The following is a 27,049-nucleotide window of genomic DNA, read 5'->3' as shown; positions in this document are numbered from 1 at the left end:
ACCCTCTGTTGTCACCTTTAAGTACGAAAAAACTTGAGTCAAACAGACAATTATTTCTTCCGCTGGCCTCCTTTTTTTTAAGGCAAGAAGCGACATTAAAATCCCTCCTCCCAAAGCAGCCAGCAGGGAAACAGGATTTTGTCAAAATAACCGTTCTACGCCATGAATGGAGACCGGTTCTTACGGCGGCACTACTATAGAAACTCTTGGCCAGTATGCTTTCTCTCCAGAATTTTCTGTCTTAGGGGTGTGTGAATTTTTGTTGGCGGGTGTAAAGGTGAATTTGGCACCAAAACAAACATAAAATGGGATTTTGTCAAAAAAATTTGGGGTGCTGGTTAAGCCACCTCATAGTATAATCGTTCTGGTACCAACCTGCAAGGAAATAGCCAACCTGCGTGGCGGGAGTGCTTAGCACAGCGCGCTACGAAGCAAGGAGTCCCGTGTTCGAATCCCGGCCTGGTCATGGGTGGTGTTTGTGTCCTTTCATGAATTTCGTACGATCATCCATCACTTATCATCGTCTTCGCGACTAACCAAAATTGGCAGAAATGCGAAGTAAAATAAACCAAATCAATCAACTACAAGGAAATATTTGTAATTAGTACATACAGGAAAATACACACTTTGTTATCAGCCAGTCGTAAATTATCGTTTTTCATTATTATCGCCTGATTGAGACACCTTTATTCCTCGAAGTGCACGTGTCTTACTCAGAAGAATATACGTAAAAGTAGTTATTTGCTAACCAAATCATACACTGATTAAAATTCGTTGGCTGAAAATTTATTATCTGTCATATGGAGCTGATAGGATAACTTGTCGATAATTTGTATCATAAAATGTACGAACAAAGAATGTTAGTGTTTCATCTGACGTACGTTTTACAAATAATAAATTACGCGGGAAGAGTTTGTACAAACAAACATTCTTGGAATTCAATAAAAGTAAATCTCTTGTGACGTTAGTGCAGTATTAGGCTTATCCACAATGTTTTCTGTTATTATTTTTATTGCACAATGGCAGTGCGTCATTATAAGTTATGATCTGAATTATAAGGTTTTCAATCTTGAAACTTCCTTATTTATTGCAGGGTTTTTTCCTCAATTGACACCTTTTATACTTAGGCTTATCGGGGCTCGACCTACAGTTTAAATTGGGATCCGAGCCTACGTGCAATGTGCCTCCTTCGGGATCGAACCCGGAATCCCGTGATTACAAGGCGACAGCGTTACCACTGCGCCATCGCTGAAGCCCGGTATAATTAGTTGTTCTTTTTTAATTCAGACGTCGAACCTGTATATTGTTTTTCGAATAATGTTCGTGCCGAAAAACTCAGACTGTCTTGAAATGTATACTTGCCGGAAAGGGGAAGCAACGTGAGAGCAATCCCTCCCCTAGGAAAATGATTGATTGATTGAGTTGGTGTTTTAAGTCCACTTTATGCACAGTAAAGCGAATCAGTATAAAGTGGGATCCGAATTACTATGTGCCTCCATCGCCCGGAAAATGAATATTAGACCACTAAATAATATGTATTTCACACATATAATTTAATTTCATCGGTATGAATTTGTATTGGTTATTATAATAAGGGTCGGAAAGCTACAAATAGAGAAACGTAATGGCCGGAAATTGAACCAGTGTTTTTGGGAAATAAATGCCTCGCTTGTTCCTCTGGGGTGAAAAAAAATCTTGCGATCCATACAAGTAGTATGTTAGTCCTCTTTCTCACACAGACACACCTATATCCTTGGCTTCTCTTCAAAATTGGGATGTATCGGTACAGCAAAAAAACAAAAGTTATGACGCTCAACAAACGCTCATGTCATCATTTTTTAAAAGGAAACCACTAAGCACGTGTTTCGTTTCGTCTCCAACATGTGAGCAGCGGGAGTAAACAATCTCCAGGTGTCCTTGCTAAAGAAAATGTTTGGGAAAGGCATTGTACTTTCACCTTGCTCACACCCGCAGCATTCAACCAATTGCATCATCAAAATAACAACACACCCCGTTTGGCAGCCAATGAAAGAGGCCGGCAGAGCACGCTGCCTTCAGAGCAAATAACAGTGACCGATATCTTCACGTATCGCTGAGGGACATTCCCCACAATTGTTAAGGTTTACGAAACAGACAAAGTAGGAAAAAAACTATGCCGTGTGTTGGTGTGTGTGTATCTCTTGCTCTTAAGCAATAGCTCTTTTTATCTCTGGCATGCAGAGGCTTTCCAGGAAGTGGCAGCTCAAAAGCATGTTTGCTGTGGGAGATTAAAACATGTTGGAGCTGCTCCTACGGCAATGAATTTCTACTACGAAATTTCTTGGGATTCTTTCACTGTAATATGAATGTGCATGAAATTTAATATTTTTTGAGCTGTAGAAATACGTCTATGGCGAAGGATGGAGCGTGTGAAATGGGCAAAATAATAAATAAAGCTGCGTTGGAAAGAGTTTGTGAAAGAAAGGCAATGCTGGAAGCGATCAAGAAAGGAAAGACTAATTGGCTGCAACACTGGCTAAGAAGGAACTGCCTGTTAGGGAGTTTTCAGACCGAAGCGACACGCCACATGCGTCACGGTCCAAGCATTCACCCCGAATTCGCGAACAGGCCGGGGCGACACGATGCACTCCAAACGGCGCAGCCCTAGCTACACGCAACACGTGCCGCTATGGTTCGAAAGGTTGCAATGATTACAGATGTGTGGCCTGTCGCTTCGGTCTGAAAGCTCCCCTGAAAGAAGCACTGGAAGGAATGGTTATCGGGGAAATGATCCGGGCAGAAGAAGATATCAGATAATATTAAATTAAGTGGATCATACGCTGCCATGAAGCGGAAAGCGCAAGATCGGAAAACCCAGAGGTTATAGATAAAAACCTGCCTATTAACGCAGAAAACGATGAATGAATTAATATGAGAATGTATAGGAACATTTTCTATTTCTGTCTTTCTGCACCATGTTGGACAGCAACACAAATTAGTAGATTCTTCTTGTATTTCATGAATCATCCACAGAAAGAACAATTCAATCCAGTTGATAGCCATCGGTATAGTCCAAGTGACGTGCCAGAAAAAAATTGCAGCGGCTGATGTTTTCTGGTACCCTAAAAAACATACGAAAATCCATATTAGGGGTAAGGTCAGGGTGCGAAATCCTGGGGCGGATGAGGGGGATTTCCCCCACCAACAATCTTTGCCTCAAGAATCCCCCCACCAAAAATTTCCGGGGGGAGAGTTTTTGTTATAACAAACAAAAGATAAGCAATTACTTTTAATTTCAAATATACTGTACTAAGAATAATATCGAAAACACACACAAATTAGTGTGCTTGTGAGTGTTCAATGTTTTTTCTCTCTCAAGAGATCGTTAACAAATCTACATCAATACGCACAATAAAAGTAAAACAAGAATGCAAAACAATAATAACTTGAAATCTAATTGATTTATATTAACACAAAGCAAAAACTAAACCAAAACGTACATATAATAAAACCACTTGAAGTATTTCATAATTTATTTAATATCTTTAACCCGTTTGTAAAGAAATTAGCTTCTTTGCAATATGTGATATGTATAAAAGTATCAAATTAATTTCCTTTATGTATTAATAATAATAGTATTATTATTATTGTTATTATTATTAATAATACTATATTTTAATTGAGTAATTTATTTTTACTTCTTTTAATAACATTACAAATATGCATATCCTATAATATACACATATGTTTGTGGGGGAGGGGGTTTGAAGATCAAGAACTTTCTCCCCCCACCAGTTTTCAATGATTTCGCACCCTGGCTAAAGTAGCATTGTTGGAGTTATGCGTCCCCGCCCTCCTGTCGCCATCACTGTGTGGTCTGACTGTTATGAATACATTGTTGATTCTCGAAGAGCAAAATTATCTACAAATAGCTTCTTCCCCTCGCACAAACTACTACGTAGACCTTTGAACTTCATAGCAAATTACTAGCACACCAATTACATTTCAGTATTTTCGTCAAGCAAGAAATGATTTAAATAAATTCAGTATAATAATCAAAGTTGTTTTTCAATTAATTTACAACATAATCTTGAAATGGAACTTTGTATTTAATGGTGCCGGTTTCCACGTCTGGCAATTTATTTACCATCACTGCACTAACATATTTTTTTTCTCTCGCTAGAGTGCCACACACGTAAATTTGCCGTTGCGTAGAAACGAATTTTCGTTTCGTCTCCCTCTCTCTTAGCATCACGTGTTCTACCCTGCTCGAAAACCTTCGCTATTGTTGCCATATTGTCATTCCATTCCTGGACACACTCGCGCAAACTTCATTGAAAACAATTGAACAGCGCTCCAGCTCGCGGTTCCCACCGGTCAGCAGGGACGGCAATGTGGCAATATAGCACGGCGTAGTCGTTGCTTCTTTTATGCAGTGCATGTTCATTGGCTAGCTAGTAACTAGTGTTGCCAACTGTAATAATGAAGCACTATTTCTGTCACGGAAGGGGAAAGCAGGTAAAGTGGCGGTGAGTTTTGTTGGATTGGAAGCACCATATTTTTATTTTATACTAAGTATTTGACCGGTTTGACGTTGTGTGCGTGTATTGCGTGTGTGTATGTAAAAGTGTGTGTTTGCTAATGAACGTTAAATTCCATAATGCCTCCAGTTCTGTCGAAGTTGAAATCAAAAACCTTGCATAGCCAAGCTCGGGAAATTCTAAGCAATTCAACTCTGGCTCCGGCAGGTGTTCTTGTAGAAATTGCATAGAGGAGGCTGTCATTTTTGCTGCTTAATGCGATACATATTGTTTTCTGTGTTAAAATTGCCATGCTTTGATGGGTGACCAAGTTCATAGCAGGGCCGGCGGAAGGGGAGGGCGAACCGAGCGGCAAAATTTGAAGAGAAGAAAAAAGTAAGCCTATTGAAAACTGTGATCGAGCGAGATATTCTTTTGCGCTGAATAGTATTGAAATAGCATAAGAAGTCTCATTATTTATTTTATATTTGATGTTTTAGTTAGGAATATATTGATTTTCAATTTTCCGTTGCTGCGTAATGACCGGGGGGGGGGTCGAAATAGAGCGGCATCTACTGCCACCTCCCAGGGAGGCAAAATGACTAGCGCCGGCCCTGGTTCATAACAAAAGAAAAAGCCGCGCAGCTTATCATCTAGTGGCAGTATATGTACTTGTTATTGTTGTCGAAGCCGGCATCCTTTGTAAATGTACAACAAAGGCAACCGACTGTCGCAGATCTCAGAGAGGAAATAATAATACTGTTTGAGGAGGAGTGTTATGGTGCAATTGTAGCGGTTTAACACGTTGGCATGTTATTATCTGCCGTTGCAGTTCCATACCAGTGTATACGGGTTTTGGGAGTGAAAAGTTAGAACGCCACCAGTGCATTAATGCAATGAAAAATAATATATACGTATATATTTTTTTTTATTTTGTTTGAAATCACTCAAATAAGGAATCGTATGAAGAAGTCTTCTTTGCAGAATTTTTGGTAATTGTACTTATGTGTTAGTTCATATTTTGCGAATTTTTAGTCCATATGTATGTAGCTACATACAAAGCCACTTGTTAGTACATATTAATCCTAGTCCTGGTATAATGCATGACGTTTAAAACTCAACGTTAGATAGACCTGAATTCTCTAATTTTATTGTTGTACGTAACAGCTGTGCATCGGCGCACCGCAGCGATTTTTCTATCTGCTCCATTAGCAACACTGCTTCTTTAGTTCTGTCGCGCATTGCACGGCAGAATTATCTGCGCTGGACTCTACTTCTGATTGTAATCTGCACTCTTTCTCTTTTGCAGAGGAGCCACTCATTCAACAATCGTGCTGTACAATGGCCTTGGCGAAAAGTTGGTACAGTGTGAAGGTCCAGGTACCAACCACTGGGTGAGTAACTTTAAATGAGGAGAACCGCAAGGTTGGAATAACCATGCCCTGTACATGTTGAAGCAATGTGACAGAGTAATTTATTTACATCACGCTGCCTCGAGGACCATGCTCGTTCAGTGATCGCCGGGTTTGAGTCCCCGTCTGGACGTTTCTAGGCGAGTATCTCTTCACGAATTTCACCCAATCGTCGCGATTAGCCAAAAGTAGAGAAATAACAAAAATACAAATAAAGTCTGCATCTCGTTTTGCTGCCTTGTCCACCAACTTTCAAGGTATTCACCCCCATCATTGAAGACTTTGTCTAGAAGGTAAAGAATCATCATCTGAAGTCTTCCATGGCAGTCGTTCCCTACTCGATGAGGGCTGTGAAATGTCCATTGGGTTACACAACGAATACAGCTCGAAGTGTGCGGCCTGGCGTCATTGTGTAGCAAGCGAGCCCTTGGCGCAGCAATCTTGTTTTATTTGTTGCAACACTACCTTCAAGTAAACATTTCAGAGAGTAATGTAAGGGACTCTGGTGTCCGAGGGAGTAATCGACATTTTTACTTTGTTCTGCCCATGACGTAATGTGGTTTGGAAATGAAGAGTGGGAACTTACCAAGGACCACCTAAATACAACAACGTTGCAACGCGCTTTCGTGTGTCCGGTTGCAATATACCCAGTATCTGAGATGTGCATAGTGCAAAACCACCGAAAAGCTTTCCATACTGGCTATCGTGGATAAGTTCACCGTAGGCCAAGATTATGTTATGAGACTACAACACGGCCCTGTAGTAAGGTACCTTTTGCATGTGTAAATCGGATTATACCAATCAACACGATGTTTGGCGGCGAAGGCGTGTGTCCAGCCAACTTGATGCCACACAACCTCGCTTACCCTCACAGTTCGATATTGCACTCATATGTATTCCAGAGAATAAGGATGACTGATGTATGCCCTCGCGAAGGGTGAACCCTTCTGGTCACATATTTGATATGGCTGCTGACGGTGTTTGGTGACTTTCCTTGTAACAACCTACCCCGCGCCCTGGTGAAATATTTAATTGGTGTTTCACCTTAGCAGTTTTATATATCACTTTATTTGTGAGTGTAGTTTTCCTTACACAGATTTCGATTTCCGTGCATATCAAGATGAAAGAACCTCTATTATCTATTAAACTGGTCTGCAAATATGTCACTGACAGGTACTTGAGATACGAGGTCGATTGCCTTCCATCCAGCCATTTGCTTTCACTGGATTAAAGGAATTTTTATAAATATGCGCAACCACTTAAGTGTGAATGTTTTCTCCATGTCGTAATAATTTAGCAAGGAAAAGAATTTATACTTTATACTAAACAAAATTATTTTCTATGTGACATGCTTTGTTAGTAAGAATCGCTTAGTAAGATTGCGTTTCATCAGTCATGGTACATAAAAGTATCACTTTTTGAATCGATCAAATTTTCAAAATGTGAATTTTGACTTCCGTGCTGCACAATTCAGCCATATTGAACAACATTACGAACAAGAATTATTCACACATATATATATATATATATAATGAATAACAAATTTATTTACATATTTTGGAAATTTGGATATAAAAGATTATTATTACAAGGTTCTTGCTGTTTTGATTGATTGATTGATTTAGTTTATAATACTTCGCGTTTTGTGCCTCTTGGCTAATTTGCGAAGATGGGGATGAGTGATGAAATGATGAAATTGATGAATGGATAGGGTGACCAGACGTCCTCTTTTGTCCGGACATGTCCTCCTTTTTAGGTGTGTGTCCGGCGTCCGGGCGGATTTTTTAGAAATCGGTAAATGTCCTCCTTTTTGGAAAGAGTATAGCAAAGACCATAGCAAATGTGCTGGTGAGAATGCTTCCACATGTAACGATCATCATTTAAGGCATAGCCTATCACTTTGGGTACGTTAAGTATTCGAGCAATGCTCACCTAGCATCTGGAAGCTCAACACGATCACTTTCCCGACTGGGTCATTAGTAGGGTGTGGATTTCAGTGGCGATGCTACATAAAGGGCAACTAGGGCACTGCCCCACAACAATTTTAACATAAAAAGTTCATCTGAAGAGACTATCGGTATATACGCGTAAATATTTTTTTTTTTTGTTTTTTCCCTCAACCTCTACGTTGCTGCAACCAGACTTACAGGGTATGCACCCTGTGCGAGGTTAATATATTTCTCCGTCCTGTTGGAGAGAGTCCAATCTCGGCTCTGCCCCGGAGACGTGACGTCACTGACTGATCCAAACTTTTACAGCATAGGCAAGGGACGGTCCCCTCACAATGGAAAAGCGCAAAATTCGTAGCCGTCTCTGGGCAGTGAACGAGGTGCCCTGCCCATTCATGTTTGCCTCGTTCACCGTTCAATGTTTCCAACGCTTGGCAGGCAGTTCATTCGTTCTTCCAGCCTGCAGCAATAAGATAGAAAAAATCCCTCGAATGCTTTTCTTCGCGCTTGTTCCGGCGACCTGAAAAGTTGACAACACTTTTTATTGCACAAACTAGCCCCTCGTATTTTTAAAAAGATCCTCCTTTCTTCCCATTGTAATACGGATTTGGATTTGAGTTAGTGTGTGAGTTTGCGTTGCGTTCCGTCTGTGCGTATTGGTCGCTTATGAAATAATTAGTTTTTTGCGATTTTATAGTTACTGTACGTGTTTATTTATTTGTGTAATTGTGTCTGTGTTCCAGCAACTTGACATGCAGAATATCTTCGTAAGTATAAACGAACTTTTTTGGGGTACATGGCCAATGTAAAGTGTTGTAACTGAACTTAACGCTGCATCATCTTCCTAGTTAGTCATTGATATTAGTGGATACTTGGTGAATATGACATTGAATCATGTAGAAACTTTAATATCTACGCCTTTCAATTCATTGACAATGGAAGAGAAACTGCAGTGTAACATTTTTCTAATCATTCCAGTATCTACCCAAAGTTTAGTTACTGCAAGCGTATAGGGTTCCGACGTCAGTATTAGAGTTTTTTCTTTATTCATGTATTTTTGTTCCATATGTTGCTGATTTTTCGTATTCCTACGTAGTGAGTATTTAATGCTCTTTGGAGAGATATCTTGATCAGAATGTTAATTTTATTCCAAATTGTTCGAACAATTTACTTACTCCATATCAAGGAACTCCCCTCAAAAACCTTAAAGAGGAATATAGAGGTAAACTGCCCCCCCCTCCCCACTAAAAAGAAAAATGTGCCCTGCCTGACTGAAAAGGCACGCGCCGCCCCTGGTGGATTTATAGGAACTAAAAATCTCTGAAATAGGCACTTAAAAAGGTAATATAAACTAAGAAAAGGCACGAAAATAAGCATTTAAAAGGCACCCTAAAATTAAGAAATACGTTAAAATAGACAATGAATGTGAACTTACTTCAACTCTATTTTTACAATACACAGACTGTATTGTATCGTACTTCAGTTTAGGCTATACATAAAAGTGCGACAACGATTAACAAACTATTAATATTACTACTCTTTTCATCGAAATTCACATTTGCGGGGCAAAGTAATTCTCACAAAAACAGCTTGTGCAAAAGACTGTGCGAATTTGAACAAATGATGAAAAAAACAATTTACACCATTCTAACAAAAATAATATTTTCAAACAATGTTCTAATTGAGACCCTCAAATCTGGTAAATACCAGATTTCAGTCACTACAACATCAACATTCTTACATTCTTCAATCTAGGGAAAGCCAAAGGCAGGTAAAAAAATCTGAAGTATGCAACAATTGCAGAATAGCGATTTTTGGGCACGATTAATCAAAATAGGCACTAACCCCCAAAATAGGCATTTATAGGCACTATAGAAATGTGTTTTAGGACTAGAAACACCATGAAACGAACTTTAAACATTAAAGCCTATGTTTTACTACAAAGGAATATATAAAGGCAAATAGGCAAAATTCCGCACCCTAATCATTAGTATTATACTAACTCGTTGCTTCGACCTCTGAGACTGCTGGAAAGCATGTAGGCTGTGCAGTTCCTTTTCGGTTGATTGATTTGGTTTATTTTACATCGCTTTTCTGCCTCTTTTGGCTAATTGCGAAGATGGGTATGAGCGATGATTTTGATGAAGGGGCACTCACAAAGAGGATTCATGCCCAGTCTGGGATTCGAATCGGGGACCGCTGGCGTTCTGACGTGGTGTGCTAACCACTCCGCCAGGGGGGTCGGCCATTCCTTTTCGAGTTATAGCCTACATACACGATGCAGAAACGCGTAGTGAGAATTTTGATTATTAAGTAATATTTACTTTTATGAAATAACGAAGCGAAGTGTAAATTCAACAATTATCTTGCAAGAAAATATCCAGCTCTTAAAGGATGGAAGAAACGAATATGAGGTAAAGTGTAAGGTGGCTGTCACTTTCCCCTGCTGTTGAACGAGTAATAGAAATGTTCGTGGCATTAAAATCATATTTCTCTACCAAATCTAAACAACTTAAAAATTGTAATTCGGTGTTTGGAAATAAGTTAAAGCTAATCTTACTTGTTACATTTGTATTAACTTGTGGGGAAATTTCATTCTAATATCCAAGAATTAGAAAAGGAGTAAAATATATGCTTCAAATTGTAGATATTCTTTGTCATTTGTTAAATAACAGATTAGGAGATTGCTTTCTTTGCTTAAAGATAAGAGGAAGTTATTGAAGGAGATCACCTGAAAAGTCTCTGTAAGCAAATTGTTGGTAATTTTTTTATATTGATTAAATTATGAGTAATGGCAAATGTGTTGCCATTTTTTGCTGTGTCCCCTTTTTTATGACATTATCCTCCTTTTTTGCCTCCTCTGTCCTCTTTTTTGAATGTGTGTGTCTGGTCACCCTATGAATGGACATTCACAAACAACCAAGCCTGAGCGGGACCCTTGGCGTTGCGATGTGCTAACCACTCGGCCACAGGGCAAGGCGGTTCTTGCTGTTAAAACACACGTTGTGTTTAATAATAACAACACCTTCAGACTGTATATTGAATTTTCCCTCATGCGTCTTATTTATATTTGTTATTAATATTAATAATAATAGCAACTTCTTTCTAAATTTCATTAGAACTGTACTGGAATATCCATTCAAGTATTCAACATACGAAGCATGTCTAAAAAGGAAAGTAACATTCGGTTTATCGCGTAATTCAACATTGTTTCATTGGCATTCTGGAAGCATTCAGTGTGAAGTGTTACCAAACAAAACGTGGACCGGTGCACCAAGATACCGATCCAAAAGTTCTGGCGAAGCATAACATAACTGTTGTACCCCAACCCTCCATTTTCCTGATTTGACACCTGCGGAATTCTTTTCTTTGCCCAGAATAAAATAAAATCGACCCTGCAAGAATGTCATTTCCAGACTGCAGGAGAGATTAAATACCATTTGCTACGGAACCTCAGGCTATTCCACAAAACGGGCTGTGTTTGCAGCAAGACAATCAATCACCAGCTGATTTATGCCTGTACATCCGTTGAACCCTTTGTACGTCATGATTCAATATAGGTCTATCTATTTAATTTCTCAATGATATTTTCTACCGATTTGGTCTAGTGTCTTCCTTAAAATTAGGCCGTCTTCAATCAGACGTTGAATTCTCAGGGGAGGAAGTTTACATGTACTTTGCCTTTGGGTTTATTAAGGACAAGCGATAAACTGAAGTCAGTCGGAGATGTCGCTCTAATGCTAGTGTTAGAAGTAACCTTTCTGGTTGCGAATTCTTTGCGTTAATCATGAATTCAGTTTCGTTGAAGACCAGGCTGCATATACTAAGCGACGAAGCTTTTTCCTTGGCTTTAAAAAATGCACTAATTCTTGTTATTTAGAGCAGAATAATTCGCTTTTGACAACACTGTCGAGGAGTGATAAGACAATCTACATAACGACCTCTTAAATGTTGCAAAAGTGATCAAATAGAAGGAAAAGTTTCGTCACTTTATGTCGGTCTTAAGTAAGATAAATTGAAGCTATATAACATTTGTAGCCCTGTAATTCATAGGCACTTGATCGAATTAAGATTGTGCTAATAACTTTATTGCACGATCGTTCCGGAAAATTCCACGAACTATACCCAATATTTCAGCGCAAAGGGGTATTATAATTCCTGTACATAGTTTTTCACATACGTACGTACGTACAAGCAAATAAACTTGTCAAAGTTATTTTTGTGTAGGTTAAAGTAGTCGCATAATAAGCATTACTTATATTACACTATCTTATGGCAATATTAAAGAAAACCTTAACATTTGTAATTCACAAATCTTACAAATGGCGTTACTGCTTTAACCATTTCGGAGGTAGGGGGAAGGACAAAATCCTGCAGTTCACTGTTTTATTTTAATTTTATGACATTCAATTAACTAAATGTGTCTGCTTTATTCTAATGCAATCCAAGCCTCAGTTTATAAACTAGTAATCCTACACCCTTCCCCAAATTGTTGGCGGTCTTTATTGAAAAAAGAAAGAAAAATGCATTGGATAACTTTAACCACAGGGTAGGGGTTAGTCCAGAATTTTCCTTCTAAGCTAAGGGGTTGTTAGTAAGTTAGTATTTAGGGGGGTTTAAGTATAGATTTAGAGCCAATATGGGTCTTTGTGAAAAAATTTAGGGGACGTTGAAATTCTGGAGTGTGTTAGGGGTGTGTGGAAAAAATCACTGTTTAACCAAATTCAAGACTAAACTTAATTACAATCAGACAGGTCAGGTCGTTCACATCATGCAGGAAAACTGAACAGTTTTATTTTCATTTAAAAATTCTTGCGAAAAGACATACTTTATCATGAAGTCAACATTTATTTTGTTGCACTGCAAACATGTACTGTCTGCCGTTAAGCGTTATCGTGGAATTATTGTTCGTATAATGATACGAGGAAATGAAAAATATGCATGAAACCTGCTGACGTCTACGTCAGAACAGTTACATGATACGCATAAGTCAGCATTGTATTCCTCAACCGTTATCAAATACATTTTAGTGCATACTCCTTTTATCAAACTTTATCGTCCTGGATTCTCGAGACCGAGGCAGTCTGTTAACAATGACGAGAACGAGACTTCAGTTTCAAAATTTCGCAAAAACAAACATATTTATATTATGCGCATAATCAAATATACCAGTAGGATGTCTAATCGAAAAGCTATTGAACCGTGTCATGAAGGCACGTAGGTAGGATGACCAACTCTCCCCTATTTCCCGGGATATTCCGTATTATAGCTATTTAGTGGTGATTTGCTTTATTTAACTTCGCTTCTTGTGCCACATTTGGCTAATTTGAGAAGATGGGGATGAGTGATGACATGATGAACGGACACTAACAAACATCCATGCCCAGGCCTGGATTCGAACCCGCGACCCCTGGCGTCGTAGCGCGGGTATTAGAGCTATTGTTTTTTGCTCCCGGTTCCCGTATGGGCATTATATTTCACCGTATATATTTTATTAAAAAAAAAAAAAACAAGATCGCGAAATTTTAATTCATTCCGAGTTCGGCGAGCCATACAAAACTTCAAGTCGACTACAAGATCTTGCACGTTATCTTTGGCGGGCGGAAGTAACGTCATACTATCTTGCAGTAGTTGATTGATGCGTAGTTCTGCAGCAGCAGTGGACAAATACATTCGGTTAGGACTAAAAAACATGCAAATTTGTAAATTTTTATTCTCTATTGTAATCTGTATATTATAAAAAATATAGATTAATTCTTTTGTTTAATATTATCCATTCCATAAACATTGGAGTGACGCCTAGCCGCTAAAAATGCGCAAAATTTGTCGCGATTATATCTCCCGCAAATTCAATGCCGAAAGTTGGTCACCCTACTTGGAGGTGGTGTGATCAGCACCAAGCTCCGGCCACCTTTACCCCCAGGTACACATTGGTGAGCGGCTTTGTGAACCACGGACCCACTTTTCCTGCAGGGACATTGTCGGGAAAATCCCACCAAGGAATTGAACCCAGGTCTCCCGTATGGCAGTTAGACGCCCTATAGACTGGACCACGGCAGCTCTACATTATTGAAACAAGGAATAAAATACAGACCATGTATTTTGTTTGTCGTAACTGCAATGTGGTTGCATACGTCCAGTCCAGGATAAAATGTCACATTATCACTAGTGTCCGAAAAGAAAATTGTCAGAGGGGTCGGGCTGTTGACATAAAATTGAATAAAAAAAAAACAACAACAATCAAGTTGAGCAAATCTTGTACTGTATCTCAAATCCACATAAGTCAAACTTTAATCAGCTCTTCTGAGAAGTTAGTGCAGATGGACACACGACAAAATAGTATTCAGCCGATATGATTATCAAATTTACTTCGGAATCCTCAAGAGATTATAAAATATGTCATTCTTTATAATCAGAGATAAGATACAGCTGTTGGGTTTTTTCGTTCCCAAAGATAGAGTAACGTGGATCCTTGATATTGCTTTATATATTTTAGAGGTCGTAGTCTCAGGTTCAAGATCAATTATGTCATTGATAGCTGGCCTATGGGTAGAATTTTGTTACCACACTAAAGATGGTACGGCCAAGGGGGCCGTGGGGAAAAAGTAGCCAGAGCAGGGCAACTTTTGAATAAGAGAGTGCTAATGAACCTTAAATTTTTCATCTGAAAATATGTCTATATTACTCATATTAACGAGGCATTTTATATCTAAAGTTGCTAAACTGAATCAGGGTCTTTCAACTAAGGTACTTATTATTATTCATCTTTGAAGTTCTTGGAAGCCAGTCGACACACTAGTATTCACAAGACTTATTTACTTCTATTGCTGTGTGAAAATGTTCATTCACTTTATTATTATTATTATTTTTTGCAGCATCTCTCTCCCAGATAAACATGATTTCTCAAGGGTATCAACATCTGTTCTCCTACCAGAAATATATTATCCTCGAACTCCACACAGGCTTTTTTCCTTTTCAAATGATCATAAAGAGGTGGTAGTCTGACGGAGCAAAATTTGGAATGTAGAAAGGATGTTTTTTCGTATAGTGTTTCTTTTTTTTAAAAGTTAATATTTTATCTCACATCACCAACATATGATTGAATAAATGCATTATGGATTGCACATACAAGGGCATAAAATGTGTGTTGTATTTTTGTTTGTTTTTTTAAAAACCACGTGTAACACACATTATGAGTAAGAAAAAATTATACGCCACTTGATGGCTGATGGATATTACTGACCCTGATTTCTCCCTCCATTTTTAGAAATCCTGCCAAAGTACAGTCTTCATTTAAAATTGCCTTGATCATTAGGAACAAGTGGAGGGAAATTTTGAGCCTCAATAGGTTTGAGTTGACATGTTTTCTCCCCCCCCTCTCTCTTTCTTTGCCAGTATAATATACTATTATTCGAGCAATGGCATAATAACTAACCAAAACATGTTTTCAATCAATGACACAACAGTTAAGATAAATATATGGAGACAACCAGGGGTGCCCACAGGGGGATTTCATGACGCGCCTGCGTTATTGGGAATTTTTTTTGGGGGGGGGGGACAAAATTTTATACCAATTCTATATATCTTCACACAAAAATGGGGGCGATCCTATCGTTTGATTGACTTGTTATTGATTTTTAGTTTTGGTTATTATGTATAGTTTTTCTACCTACCTGTGGGTGATCGCAGCGATAGGGTTAAAATGAAACACCACCTTTTATGCCTTTATAATCGGTTTGGATGGAAGGGGGGGGGGGTATTTGCATTAATACAAGGTTCGTCGAGCAGACAAATTGTGCAGAAAAAGGTTGACTAACAATGGCAGTGAGCCTAAAGTAGGCTATCTAAAGTAAACATATATTGCTTAAATATATCTGTATTATACAGTAACGCAACCACAGGGAGCAGGGGGTCATTGCCCCCCTCCCAATCTTCGACAGAAGTCAATTCTAGGGTAGCAAAGGGGGACAAACATTGACGACCAAGGGCACCTGCAAAGGGGGGGGGGGCACAAAGGAGCAATTATACTCTTCGATTTAAAATTTTATGCAAATAAAAATTCATTTTGTTCCTTGCTTCGCTCGCATTATCTGCTTTTTACGTATTCGACAAGTTCAGAGCTGTAGGCAGCAAGGGGCGGCGGGAGTTGGCCATGGGCGCCGAATGATCTAAAACAAGTTTTAAAAGAGAGAATGCCATGGCGTCCAGCAAAATTATTTGCGCCCTATTAAATAAATATTGTTTTTAATTGCAAAAATGGATCTAAAAATTTTCTTGCTCGCTTCGCTCGCATTCTACTTGTTTTCTGTAATGTAATGTATTTAAATAATATGTGTTGTATAGTTGTATTGAATAAGATTTGAATACGTACACAATTTAGCGTTAGCTTGTTGCATATGTATTTTCTATTTTATGTCGCTCCATGTTGCATATGTAAAACATATGTTGTACATGAAAGTTACACATGAATCTTTGGAATGGATTTATCATTCATTTTCTGCCATTCAAAAATACAGTTTGTGTGCTTGATTTCCATTATTAGCTAATGTGATATTGACGGTGTTGAAAAAATATTTAAAATAGTTTGTTCCAAACAAATGCTTTAGCACAGACTTCTACCCCCTTTTTGCGTAATTTATGAGCATAATAACGTCTTTGATACTACTACTGGTAGTAGTAATAATAATAAAGCCATTATTAATATTATTATTATAGGTACGTTTATCCTGGTACTTGCCCCCGTCGTGGCTGCACCTCAGGTATTATATTTTTCTGCAAATTTTGTCTGACAAAAATAAATTGAGTAATTAATTTGGCTTAAACGGGTGGGGGAATGTTCTACCTTTTGGGGGGGGTGCATCATGGGCCTTGGGGGGGGGGGATGGGCACCCCTGGAGAGAACTGAAGAATAATTGGTCAGCAAAAGCTTTCAGTCTTGAATTGATTTATTGATTAATTTTACTCAGTCCATCTTTTCACAATACCTATTAGTCGATAAAAGGTACCTTCATTTTCTGCCATTCAAAAATACAGTTTGTGTGCTTGATTTCCATTCATTTTTGTGTCGTCAACTATCAGTGTAGTGAAATTTAGTATATTGCATCAATAGAGCAAAACCTCCAAATATTAATGGTACATAAATTGTCTGTCCATGTGAAACAAAAAATAGCATAAAGTTAACAGTTTGTAGTATGGTAAACTCTTGTTCTTGTAGAAGTTATTAAAGTTACAAAGATGAAATTTCGTGAGGAAAAGAACAATAAAATACGTTTAGATATGACACCAAAAAAAAAAAGCATTGATCTACTGCATAAAATTCCAGTCAAGGCTACAACTAAAAATTACCCACTAATTACTAGAGATACACAGATAAAAACTTGTGCAATGAAAGACACATATTATTATTTATATATATTTTCGATGATATAATTCAATGACAGCGGTAAAGGGGTATTTTATCGTGGTCAAGCTGTACTAAGCAAAGGCAGCTCATTCTATAATGCAAGACGTTATTTAAAACACCGGTTTGCTTTCAGTTGCCCCTGCTCCTTCCCTCTTTCTTGCCCCTGCCATGTTTGGAACAGGATGAGATAATGAAGATACCATCAAAATTTCCCTTTTCTAAACAAAAAATAAAACCTCAATTGCTATGATGTGCAGGTTGCCTCAACTCATCACACTACATTCTAGCACATGGTTAGTGGTGGTAGCTTGTTGTGCAAATGAAATCCTAACAAGCCAGAAAAATCAATCGGTTTTCTCTACTTCCTGGCTGCAAATAGTGTCAGAGGTAACACACCTCAAGAAGTGCAAGCGAGTGCAGGTGCTGATGAAGCAAAGCAAATGGCAGGAGAAGTGGCATGGGGACATGTGATGTTTTTGATGAATAAATATAATATAATAAAAATTATTTCAGTATGCACATGCAAATAAGCAGAAGCTGCTACTGATTAATGTATGTGCACTTATAACGACTTTGTCAGTATAATTCAAACTCAGTATCGGCACAATAGGTAGCTATGGTGCTATGTTGAAAAGGAAATTTAAATTTACATATACTGATAACTTTATAATTATTATATTGATAAAAATGAAAAAAAAAACAACTAGAAACAACAAAAATTACAATAGCATCAAATTATGCCTTTGTTTACAAGAACATTTATAAGATATCAATGCTATACATAAAAAAAATATATATCTTTGTTATCTCCTTCCAGGATGAAGCAAGTCTTTGTATCTACAATTCTGAGCTTCAGTTTTGTAAATTCATCATCTGATCAAATCACCTCCAAATGTAGAACATATAAGTGTCACTCTATGCAACCTTCCTCCAAGCACTCATTTGAGGAACTGTAACATTTACAAGCCTGCCCGTTAAGGAAGATGAAAACAGATACTTATTCACTGCTTCAAATTCAACATGGCATCTATTATAGATATCAGTGTCATTCTACAACTTTCGAATCTTTATAAGATTATATCATATTCAAAGTTCATTCGAGTCATAAAAGGCTTCTATATAACTTAAACATCCAAGTTATTATAACATTGCCAAGTTTAATGCTTTAAAAGCAACAATTATTGTACCAATATATCACCATTCCATATTGCTAAATCCGTACTTATCTTTTTTCCATCAGAGATCCTTTTAAAGTCACAGACAACTAGTATTAGAGCAACTAGTTCAAGCCAGATTTTTTAGTATGAGTTATCGTCAATTGTTTTTGTTTTATATTTTTGTCCATAAGTGCTTAACAGCTTGAATGTTTGTGTAGTAAATGTACATATTTGCTCTGTTACAGCTATTTTACTATGTATATCACAATATACTTATCTAATGATTACAATTACCATTTTTTGAATGTTGACACAAAATACCAAGTATGACATCATATTATACATTGAACAATTTTAAAGAGTTGACCTTTGTATATAAACCTTGATGCCAATGCAAATGTACATAATTTCAATAAATTTAATTATAAATTTGAATGTATCATATCTTTCTTGTCTGAAAGAACACATATGATTTAAAATATTTGTTTTACATTTTGTCAGTCAAAAATAACTGTTATGAATATGAATTCAGAATATTTCACAATTTGATAATTTTGTCATGATATACAAATTGGCTTTTTTTTAAACATCATATTTAATGGAATAGGTTTAAGTAGTAATTTCAGACATTTAATTGTATTGTTTGAATAAAATTTTGAGCAACCATATGACTAAATTATTATAAATATTGCACAAATGTGGAACTTTGGACTTAGCCTAACCATTTTCAAATGTAGTTATGACAATGTATTATTTTTATTGTCATACTGGCGCTCAACAAGGGATGAACCCACAACAGATCTGAGCACTACTGAGACTTTTAACATATAATAATTAATATAATGCCTCTATATTTACAATTTGTTTTCATGTTCAGCATTATAATCAATTGAGTGTAACTGAATATTTGTTTTGCAACAATACAACAAGAACTTGTTCATCATGAACCAATACAAAGCAAACTATGCATAATGAATTTTTAGTACATAATAATATTGAAAAAATGAAATTCAAGTTCGACATACCAACAATTATTATCTAGTGAAGTACACATGAATCATTTTTACATAAACAATGTACCTACATAACATTATTATTTATTATCAACCCATGAAGCACCATTCAGAACTTCATTCTCAACCTGAGAGCATAATTTTTATATTAATCTTTATTTAGCCAAAAAATATATTAATAATAATTTTCTACATGTAGAGTAAGTTACCTCTGATCTAAATTTCCCATTAGGAATTGATCCATTCATCTAGCAACATCGGCTAACATGACAAAAATGCAAGTCCCTGCATCAAAAAGCAAACATCCTCAGATTTACGGAGTGCTGAATATAAGATTTTTTACATCGCAAATGAATTCATGCAAGAAATGTATAAATTATGATATGCACACAAAAATTATAAATCATAAATAACTGTTGTTCCTGAACTCGCAGCGTCACGGTTCAAACTTACTATTCAGCCTTTGTGAACACATTTTGGAGCCATAATGCATTCTAGCATTTTTAAAGGAAACAACTACTTGACTGAAGCTTGGATCAACACGTGAATCACTTTGCTCTTTGTCAAGTTCAATCCTATTTGAGCCTACGATTCAATTCTTGGAATCTTTGTGCTCTAGTAAATATTTTTCAAGTCAAAGCTAAATCTTAGCATTCAAAATTATTATGCACATGCCATCACATTATATTATACATTTTTTGCACTCCAAAATACAAATAACAAAGAATATTTGTTATATCAAATTTTTCCACCGTTCAACACAACTAAGGATCAAGAAATATAAATGAGGACCAATGTCGGATCATGAAGATCAACTTAAGGCAAACTCTACAGAGGAATACTTCATACCTGAACTAATGTTTCAAACTCAAGGAAAGAAGCACGAAAAGTGAGAAAATTTTGACATTAAGAGCCGACAAAAGAAAAATTATGCACAAAGTACTGTGACTCACAGTACCACCTTTAACCAACAGCCTAAGAGAAGAACTCAACCAACCAACCCTTATGGGTATGGTTGTGAAATGCTGCAGTATATTTTGTCCTTCAAAACAACAAAATAAACATGTTATCATAAGCAATTTCATAATGCTAAAATTTAATATACGAAGAATGAAAAGTAAAGAACTGAGGTCTTATATACCACCCTTGACACTCGGTCAATAAGAAACTCCCAACCAACAAACCCTTAGAGTTTCTTCACTCTGGATGGTAAGTATAGATTAAATTATCCTGCAACCATATTTCAGGATGTATGGCAAATCAATCTTTGTTAAAATTAAAAAGCTTGAAAGTCTGATGGGTATACAATCATGGTAAGTTGTCAGCTTACATGTGGTCAAATGTTAACACGTGTGCCCAAATTACCGCACCTTTATTGCTAACAGTGTATTCCAACAGAAGAATCAGACTGCTGAACAAAGTGAATAAATATGCATGAACCTCTTTATTAATATTCCCCTACTTTACCTAGACAACAGGTTACCATCGGGTCTGAGCGTTCTAACTACTCTCCCTACCATCACCGTGCAATCTGAGATAAAGGATATTAAATTCCAAATTTTTATATTGAACCTTTTAAGGCTTGACGCTCCGAGACTTTTCTGTGTTTGGATGAAACCTGTCTTCGGTTTCTTCAACATCCCCTTTTAACACTTCGAAGTCGACATGTCTTTACTTCACATGATATCGGAAGCATGTGAACCTATCCTTAGGCCACTAAGTTATACTTTATGTTCACACAGAACAAAGAAAAGTGTAATTCTTTTCTTTAAACAAAGCAATTTTGCTAAACTGTATGTTTCAAATTCACATACTAATAAAACTATGTATGTTTCATAACATACTTTTTCCAAATATATGCAACCACATAAGAATGTTACAACACTCATAGTTCATATTACTGTAATTCCGAACTTAATCACAAATGATAAGTACTATAAGTATGTAACAATCTTTACCAATCAAGTAATTTTCAGTCACATATCTGATATAATATAGTAAGACATGTCTGCACACTGCAACAATGCCTTTGAAAAGATACATTACAGGTAAGTAATCAAATGATTAAAATGTAAGTCTACGACATTACAACTTTGAAGTTAACTTTAACTTCATGACATCATGTGACATCTTCTGCGTACATGTGTACGATGCATGATCAAGCATGCTATCACAGTCAAAATACAATTATGAGAGGAGTATGCATGGAATGCTTCTAGACGAAATTTTCTCCTCCATAATTTCAAACATCTCTGCCGGAATGTTCTTTTACGAACATGTTTAGGATGAGTTCTTACTTTTCTCCTTGCACCTGGGCAATTGGTGAAAACAGTCTTATTAATTTGTTTCAATTTAAGTTTGGTGCCTTTCCTAATTGTATCCTTCAACTGGACATTTGAAACACTTTGGGGAAACGCCCCTTCACCTTGGTGTAGAATACCGTGAAACTTCTTGTCCAAAATCATTTGTGAAAGTTTCTTCTCTACTTGGTTTACAAGTATGTTAATGCATTTTGAAACATAATCCACCTGAACACGATAATAAGGTTCGATGATTTGACAAAGGTTTTGTTCTAACACTGTGTCATAAAGGCTGTCTAAATGTGCTCGAACAATTGGATCATTTTCCAGTTCTTCTTTAAACTTATCCACAACCTCCTGAAAGTCTACCAGAGATCTCTTAAGACTTGCTTGAGCAACACACTTCATAGCTTCAATTGCACTTCCGGCATACTTCAGATCCAGTTTCAAGCTTATGATCTGCTGCACATCTTCTGGTGTGTTCAACATTATTTTAGACAGCAGCATGTACTTCAATGCAGTCAAAGCCTTTGAGCTTTCCACACTATCATAGCCTTCAAATGCTTCATAGAAGTAAGAGTATGCTGTTTTGAAGTCTATCTCATCAGCAGCATGAAGAATGCCTGACTGCATATCAAGCGATGCTTGTAGTTTTGGAGGGCAATATATTGAATTAGCTGTAGTCCGAGCTGAGGTAAGTGCTGCACGTGCTTTTGAAAGATTACTCAAGGCATGGTAAGTTTTACTTTCTAGAAGTTGAACCTCTAGCAATAACATTTCGTCATCAAACTTATTCAGTTCCCTTAATAAGGTCGATCCTAGGTGAAGAACTTCAGTAAACATGCCAGTGTCAAAATACAAAGCTATTAGGCAGGCTTCCAAATACTGCCCGAGGATAGTATTTTTATCTTGTTTTGTACACTCAATGCATTCCTTGCACAACTGAACTTTACTGCCAATGGTGGCTTCCAGATCCAAGAACATGTCAACCAGAGCACGAACCAATTTTGCTGCCTTCGCCTTACTAATGGTGCAGAGGAAGGGTCTCGTCTGCTTAATAAGTTCAGACAGTTCTTTTGCTTTGCCATCTTTCTTGTAAGTCTCTCCTAGTTTCAAGATACTTTGTTCTTTGACACAAATTGCATCTTCTTCACTTTCATCTCCCTGTTCTTGCAGAAGCCTGGACATATCATATATTTCCTCTAACTTATCTGAGGTTGACATTAACTGGGCTCTTTCCACACATATAGCCGCCATTTTTGTCTTTTCGCCCACCTCGAGTTCATCTTTGATCTCTTCTCTAAGCTCTGTACAAGTAGCTTCGATTTCACCTCTGAACACTCTGACTTCTGAGATACTAGTTTTAATAATATCATTCAGCTCTGTCAATTGAGCATCAGTCTTTTCCTGATTAGCTTTGAGATCCTCCTGATTAGCGTTGAGCTCTGTTTGGCCATCCTTGATAGCACTGAGAGCAGCCATAACATCTGCCAAGCAGAAATCACCCTTTGGATCTGACATATTTAAAGGTAAAAACACCTAACCTCAGAAACCAGAACAAGAAGCAAAACAATACAAAGATTATTATAAGCTTGAACCTTTTCAACTAATCACCTGACGTCTCATAATCTTATATATATAACGACTTTGTCAGTATAATTCAAACTCAGTATCGGCACAATAGGTAGCTATGGTGCTATGTAAAAGGTAAAGTGTTCCCCTGTGCTTAGCACCACGCCATGAAGGCGTATAGGGGGTGTGGGGGTAACGCCCCACACTTTCTTGATCCGGTCGTGAGTGGGGGTGATGTGATCAGCATCACGCCCCTGACCGCCTTTACCCCCCAGGGTTTCCCCCAGGTACCCATGTTATTCGACGCTGGGTGTGCGCCGGGGCCGCTTCCACCGTTAGAAACCAGTGCTATGTTGAAAAGGAAATTTAAATTTACATATACTGATAACTTTATAATTATTATATTGATAAAAATGAAAAAAAAAACAACTAGAAACAACAAAAATTACAATAGCATCAAATTATGCCTTTGTTTACAAGAACATTTATAAGATATCAATGCTATACATAAAAAAAATATATATCTTTGTTATCTCCTTCCAGGATGAAGCAAGTCTTTGTATCTACAATTCTGAGCTTCAGTTTTGTAAATTCATCATCTGATCAAATCACCTCCAAATGTAGAACATATAAGTGTCACTCTATGCAACCTTCCTCCAAGCACTCATTTGAGGAACTGTAACATTTACAAGCCTGCCCGTTAAGGAAGATGAAAACAGATACTTATTCACTGCTTCAAATTCAACATGGCATCTATTATAGATATCAGTGTCATTCTACAACTTTCGAATCTTTATAAGATTATATCATATTCAAAGTTCATTCGAGTCATAAAAGGCTTCTATATAACTTAAACATCCAAGTTATTATAACATTGCCAAGTTTAATGCTTTAAAAGCAACAATTATTGTACCAATATATCACCATTCCATATTGCTAAATCCGTACTTATCTTTTTTCCATCAGAGATCCTTTTAAAGTCACAGACAACTAGTATTAGAGCAACTAGTTCAAGCCAGATTTTTTAGTATGAGTTATCGTCAATTGTTTTTGTTTTATATTTTTGTCCATAAGTGCTTAACAGCTTGAATGTTTGTGTAGTAAATGTACATATTTGCTCTGTTACAGCTATTTTACTATGTATATCACAATATACTTATCTAATGATTACAATTACCATTTTTTGAATGTTGACACAAAATACCAAGTATGACATCATATTATACATTGAACAATTTTAAAGAGTTGACCTTTGTATATAAACCTTGATGCCAATGCAAATGTACATAATTTCAATAAATTTAATTATAAATTTGAATGTATCATATCTTTCTTGTCTGAAAGAACACATATGATTTAAAATATTTGTTTTACATTTTGTCAGTCAAAAATAACTGTTATGAATATGAATTCAGAATATTTCACAATTTGATAATTTTGTCATGATATACAAATTGGCTTTTTTTTAAACATCATATTTAATGGAATAGGTTTAAGTAGTAATTTCAGACATTTAATTGTATTGTTTGAATAAAATTTTGAGCAACCATATGACTAAATTATTATAAATATTGCACAAATGTGGAACTTTGGACTTAGCCTAACCATTTTCAAATGTAGTTATGACAATGTATTATTTTTATTGTCATACACTTAGTAACACTTTATTATTATTATTTTTTTTCAGTTGGAAGGAATGCCAGAAGTTCAACGTCGGATCCATGCAATGGTCCAGGAAGCTAAGAAGGAAGCCTCACTACCAGATCTGCCTCTAGAAGCATTTGTGAGTCATGCCATACCCATTTGCCTTTTATAGTTGTTTATTTTACCCATCTGCTTACCTAGTCATAAAGCTGATAGCCTGAACATTATTTTGTTGGTAACAGTTTCATACATCGGAGACACATTTCTTCATTTTTACAGAAGAAACTACTTACGGAAATGAGTTTCTCTAAGGTTTCCAACGTTAGCCGAGGTATTTTCTTTCATCGTGGTATCTATTTGACCGGGAAATCATGTCAGTGTTTCCAACCCCCCCCCCCTTTTTTTAACTATGCTTGCCTAACCCAACCAAACCTAACCTTATCGGAATGGTTCGTGGGGCTATCCGTCAGTTACCCGTGCATAATGTACAATTTGCACACGTGACGAACACGATCGTAGGTATTTTTCGGTGAAGAAGGTTGGAAACACTGATATTTGAAACCAAAAAAAGCGATATCATTCGCAAAGTAAGAGATATCGCACTGTTACGTGTGTTCGGTAGCACTTAGAAAAATGCTTTCTTTTAGTAGAAAAGTGTTTGTTTTCGTGTAAAAAGCATAATGCCACCTTGGACTATGTTCCGCAATACACAGTTGGTAAGTACGAACCACGCGAAACACAAAATATCCGATTTTAATGTGTCTCCGATTTATGAAACTGGTACCAATTTGTTTCCTTTATGTAATCATTAATTCAGCAGGTTTAAGTGTTGCATATTTGTACAGGGTATAAAAAACAAGGGCTGAACAAAAGGAAATAGTTCTAATTCTCCAACGAAAACAGATATTTAAGTTAGTGGTATTTTGGGGAATCTTTGCGTTCACTTTGTCCTTAAAGCAACCTCAAAGAAAAAAGTCATAGAGATTGGATTCTGGTGAATAGGAAGGCCAATCCATCCCTTTTACCAGTGATAGTCTGTAATATGGAGCAATAACTTGGTCATTAAAGGCTATTAAAACATCCAGCATGTGATGTGTGTGGCCTTACCCTATCTACTAGCATGAACCACATATTCTTGATGGCATCCATTCCTTAAGCAAATTGAACAAAAATGTATATCAACACTCTGACCTGACATAAGATTAGCAGTTATGAATATGCAGATTAAATTCCATAGCGTAGCGATGTTCCTTGTGGTGTCAGTAACAACATAGAAATTATGCGTTTGTTTTTCTTAAGTATTTTTTAACCTTGTAACTATTAGCATATGGCAAAGTATGGCATTGGTGGCTAGATATCTTTGAATGCAAGTCTGCCCAGTAGCAATGTGCTTAAATATTATTACATGAAACAGTTAAGTTCCAAGTTCAGTTCTCATTTGTAATGTAATTTCATAGAACTCTCAAATCCATTTTAAGCTGTGTATATATTTAATTCTTTTGTGGACTACCATATTTGTTTCTACAGATTATGTGTATACAAACAGTATACTATCTTCTTTCCATTGTTTCAATAGGTAATTCATTTAGGCTATATCTATCTATCTCTCTCTACATACATATTGTAGAGTTTTTCATTAGTAGAGCCCGGAAGTTCAGGCATTTATTTTTGTTAAAATAGGCAGGCAAAAAGGCATTTATAATGTGGAAAATAGGCACTAAAAATGAAAAAAAGGCAAAATAAACCGAAAAAAGACACATTTGGAAGTCACTTACTTTTATCTATAATTTCTGGCAAAATGTTAAAATCTACATTGGGAAGAGCATTTCAATTTTCTCCGTCTTAATTGCACATAACTACAAGGTGTTTTTTTTTAAGTTCTCAACATTCATTGATAGTCGTCTGTCAGAGAGGATGTTTTTAATAATAGAAAATGATCTTTCTACTTCGACAGAAGTTATTGGAGCATACATAAAATGTAGCTGGACTCATTTTGGTAACAGCATTTTCACCTTTTAGAATATCATAAATTGTTTTCAATTGTTTCAAGTCCTCATTTGCACTCACTACCCGTTTGCACTTTTCCGCAACAGCTGACCC

General features: G+C 36.7%; 1 protein-coding gene across 2 annotated transcripts in view; it reads left to right on the top strand.

The window, feature by feature from the left end:
• The window catches only part of Nagk (N-acetylglucosamine kinase), a 73,253-nt gene that overhangs the window by 32,731 nt on the left and 13,473 nt on the right, over window positions 1–27,049 (top strand). Inside the window, exons 2-3 of one of the 2 annotated variants that reach the window (XM_083126683.1) lie at window positions 5,809–5,893; window positions 24,993–25,088. In XM_083126683.1, the coding sequence (XP_082982809.1) occupies window positions 5,809–5,893; window positions 24,993–25,088 (181 nt within the window). The remainder of the gene's footprint in view (window positions 1–5,808; window positions 5,894–24,992; window positions 25,089–27,049) is intronic. The other variant, XM_083126684.1, reaches the window with a different exon arrangement.

The sequence above is a fragment of the Lepisma saccharinum genome, chromosome 8 (assembly GCF_977018435.1).
Source record: "Lepisma saccharinum chromosome 8, izLepSacc3.1, whole genome shotgun sequence".
Taxonomy (NCBI): domain Eukaryota; kingdom Metazoa; phylum Arthropoda; class Insecta; order Zygentoma; family Lepismatidae; genus Lepisma; species Lepisma saccharinum.
This window is presented reverse-complemented; position numbering and strand designations above follow the sequence as displayed.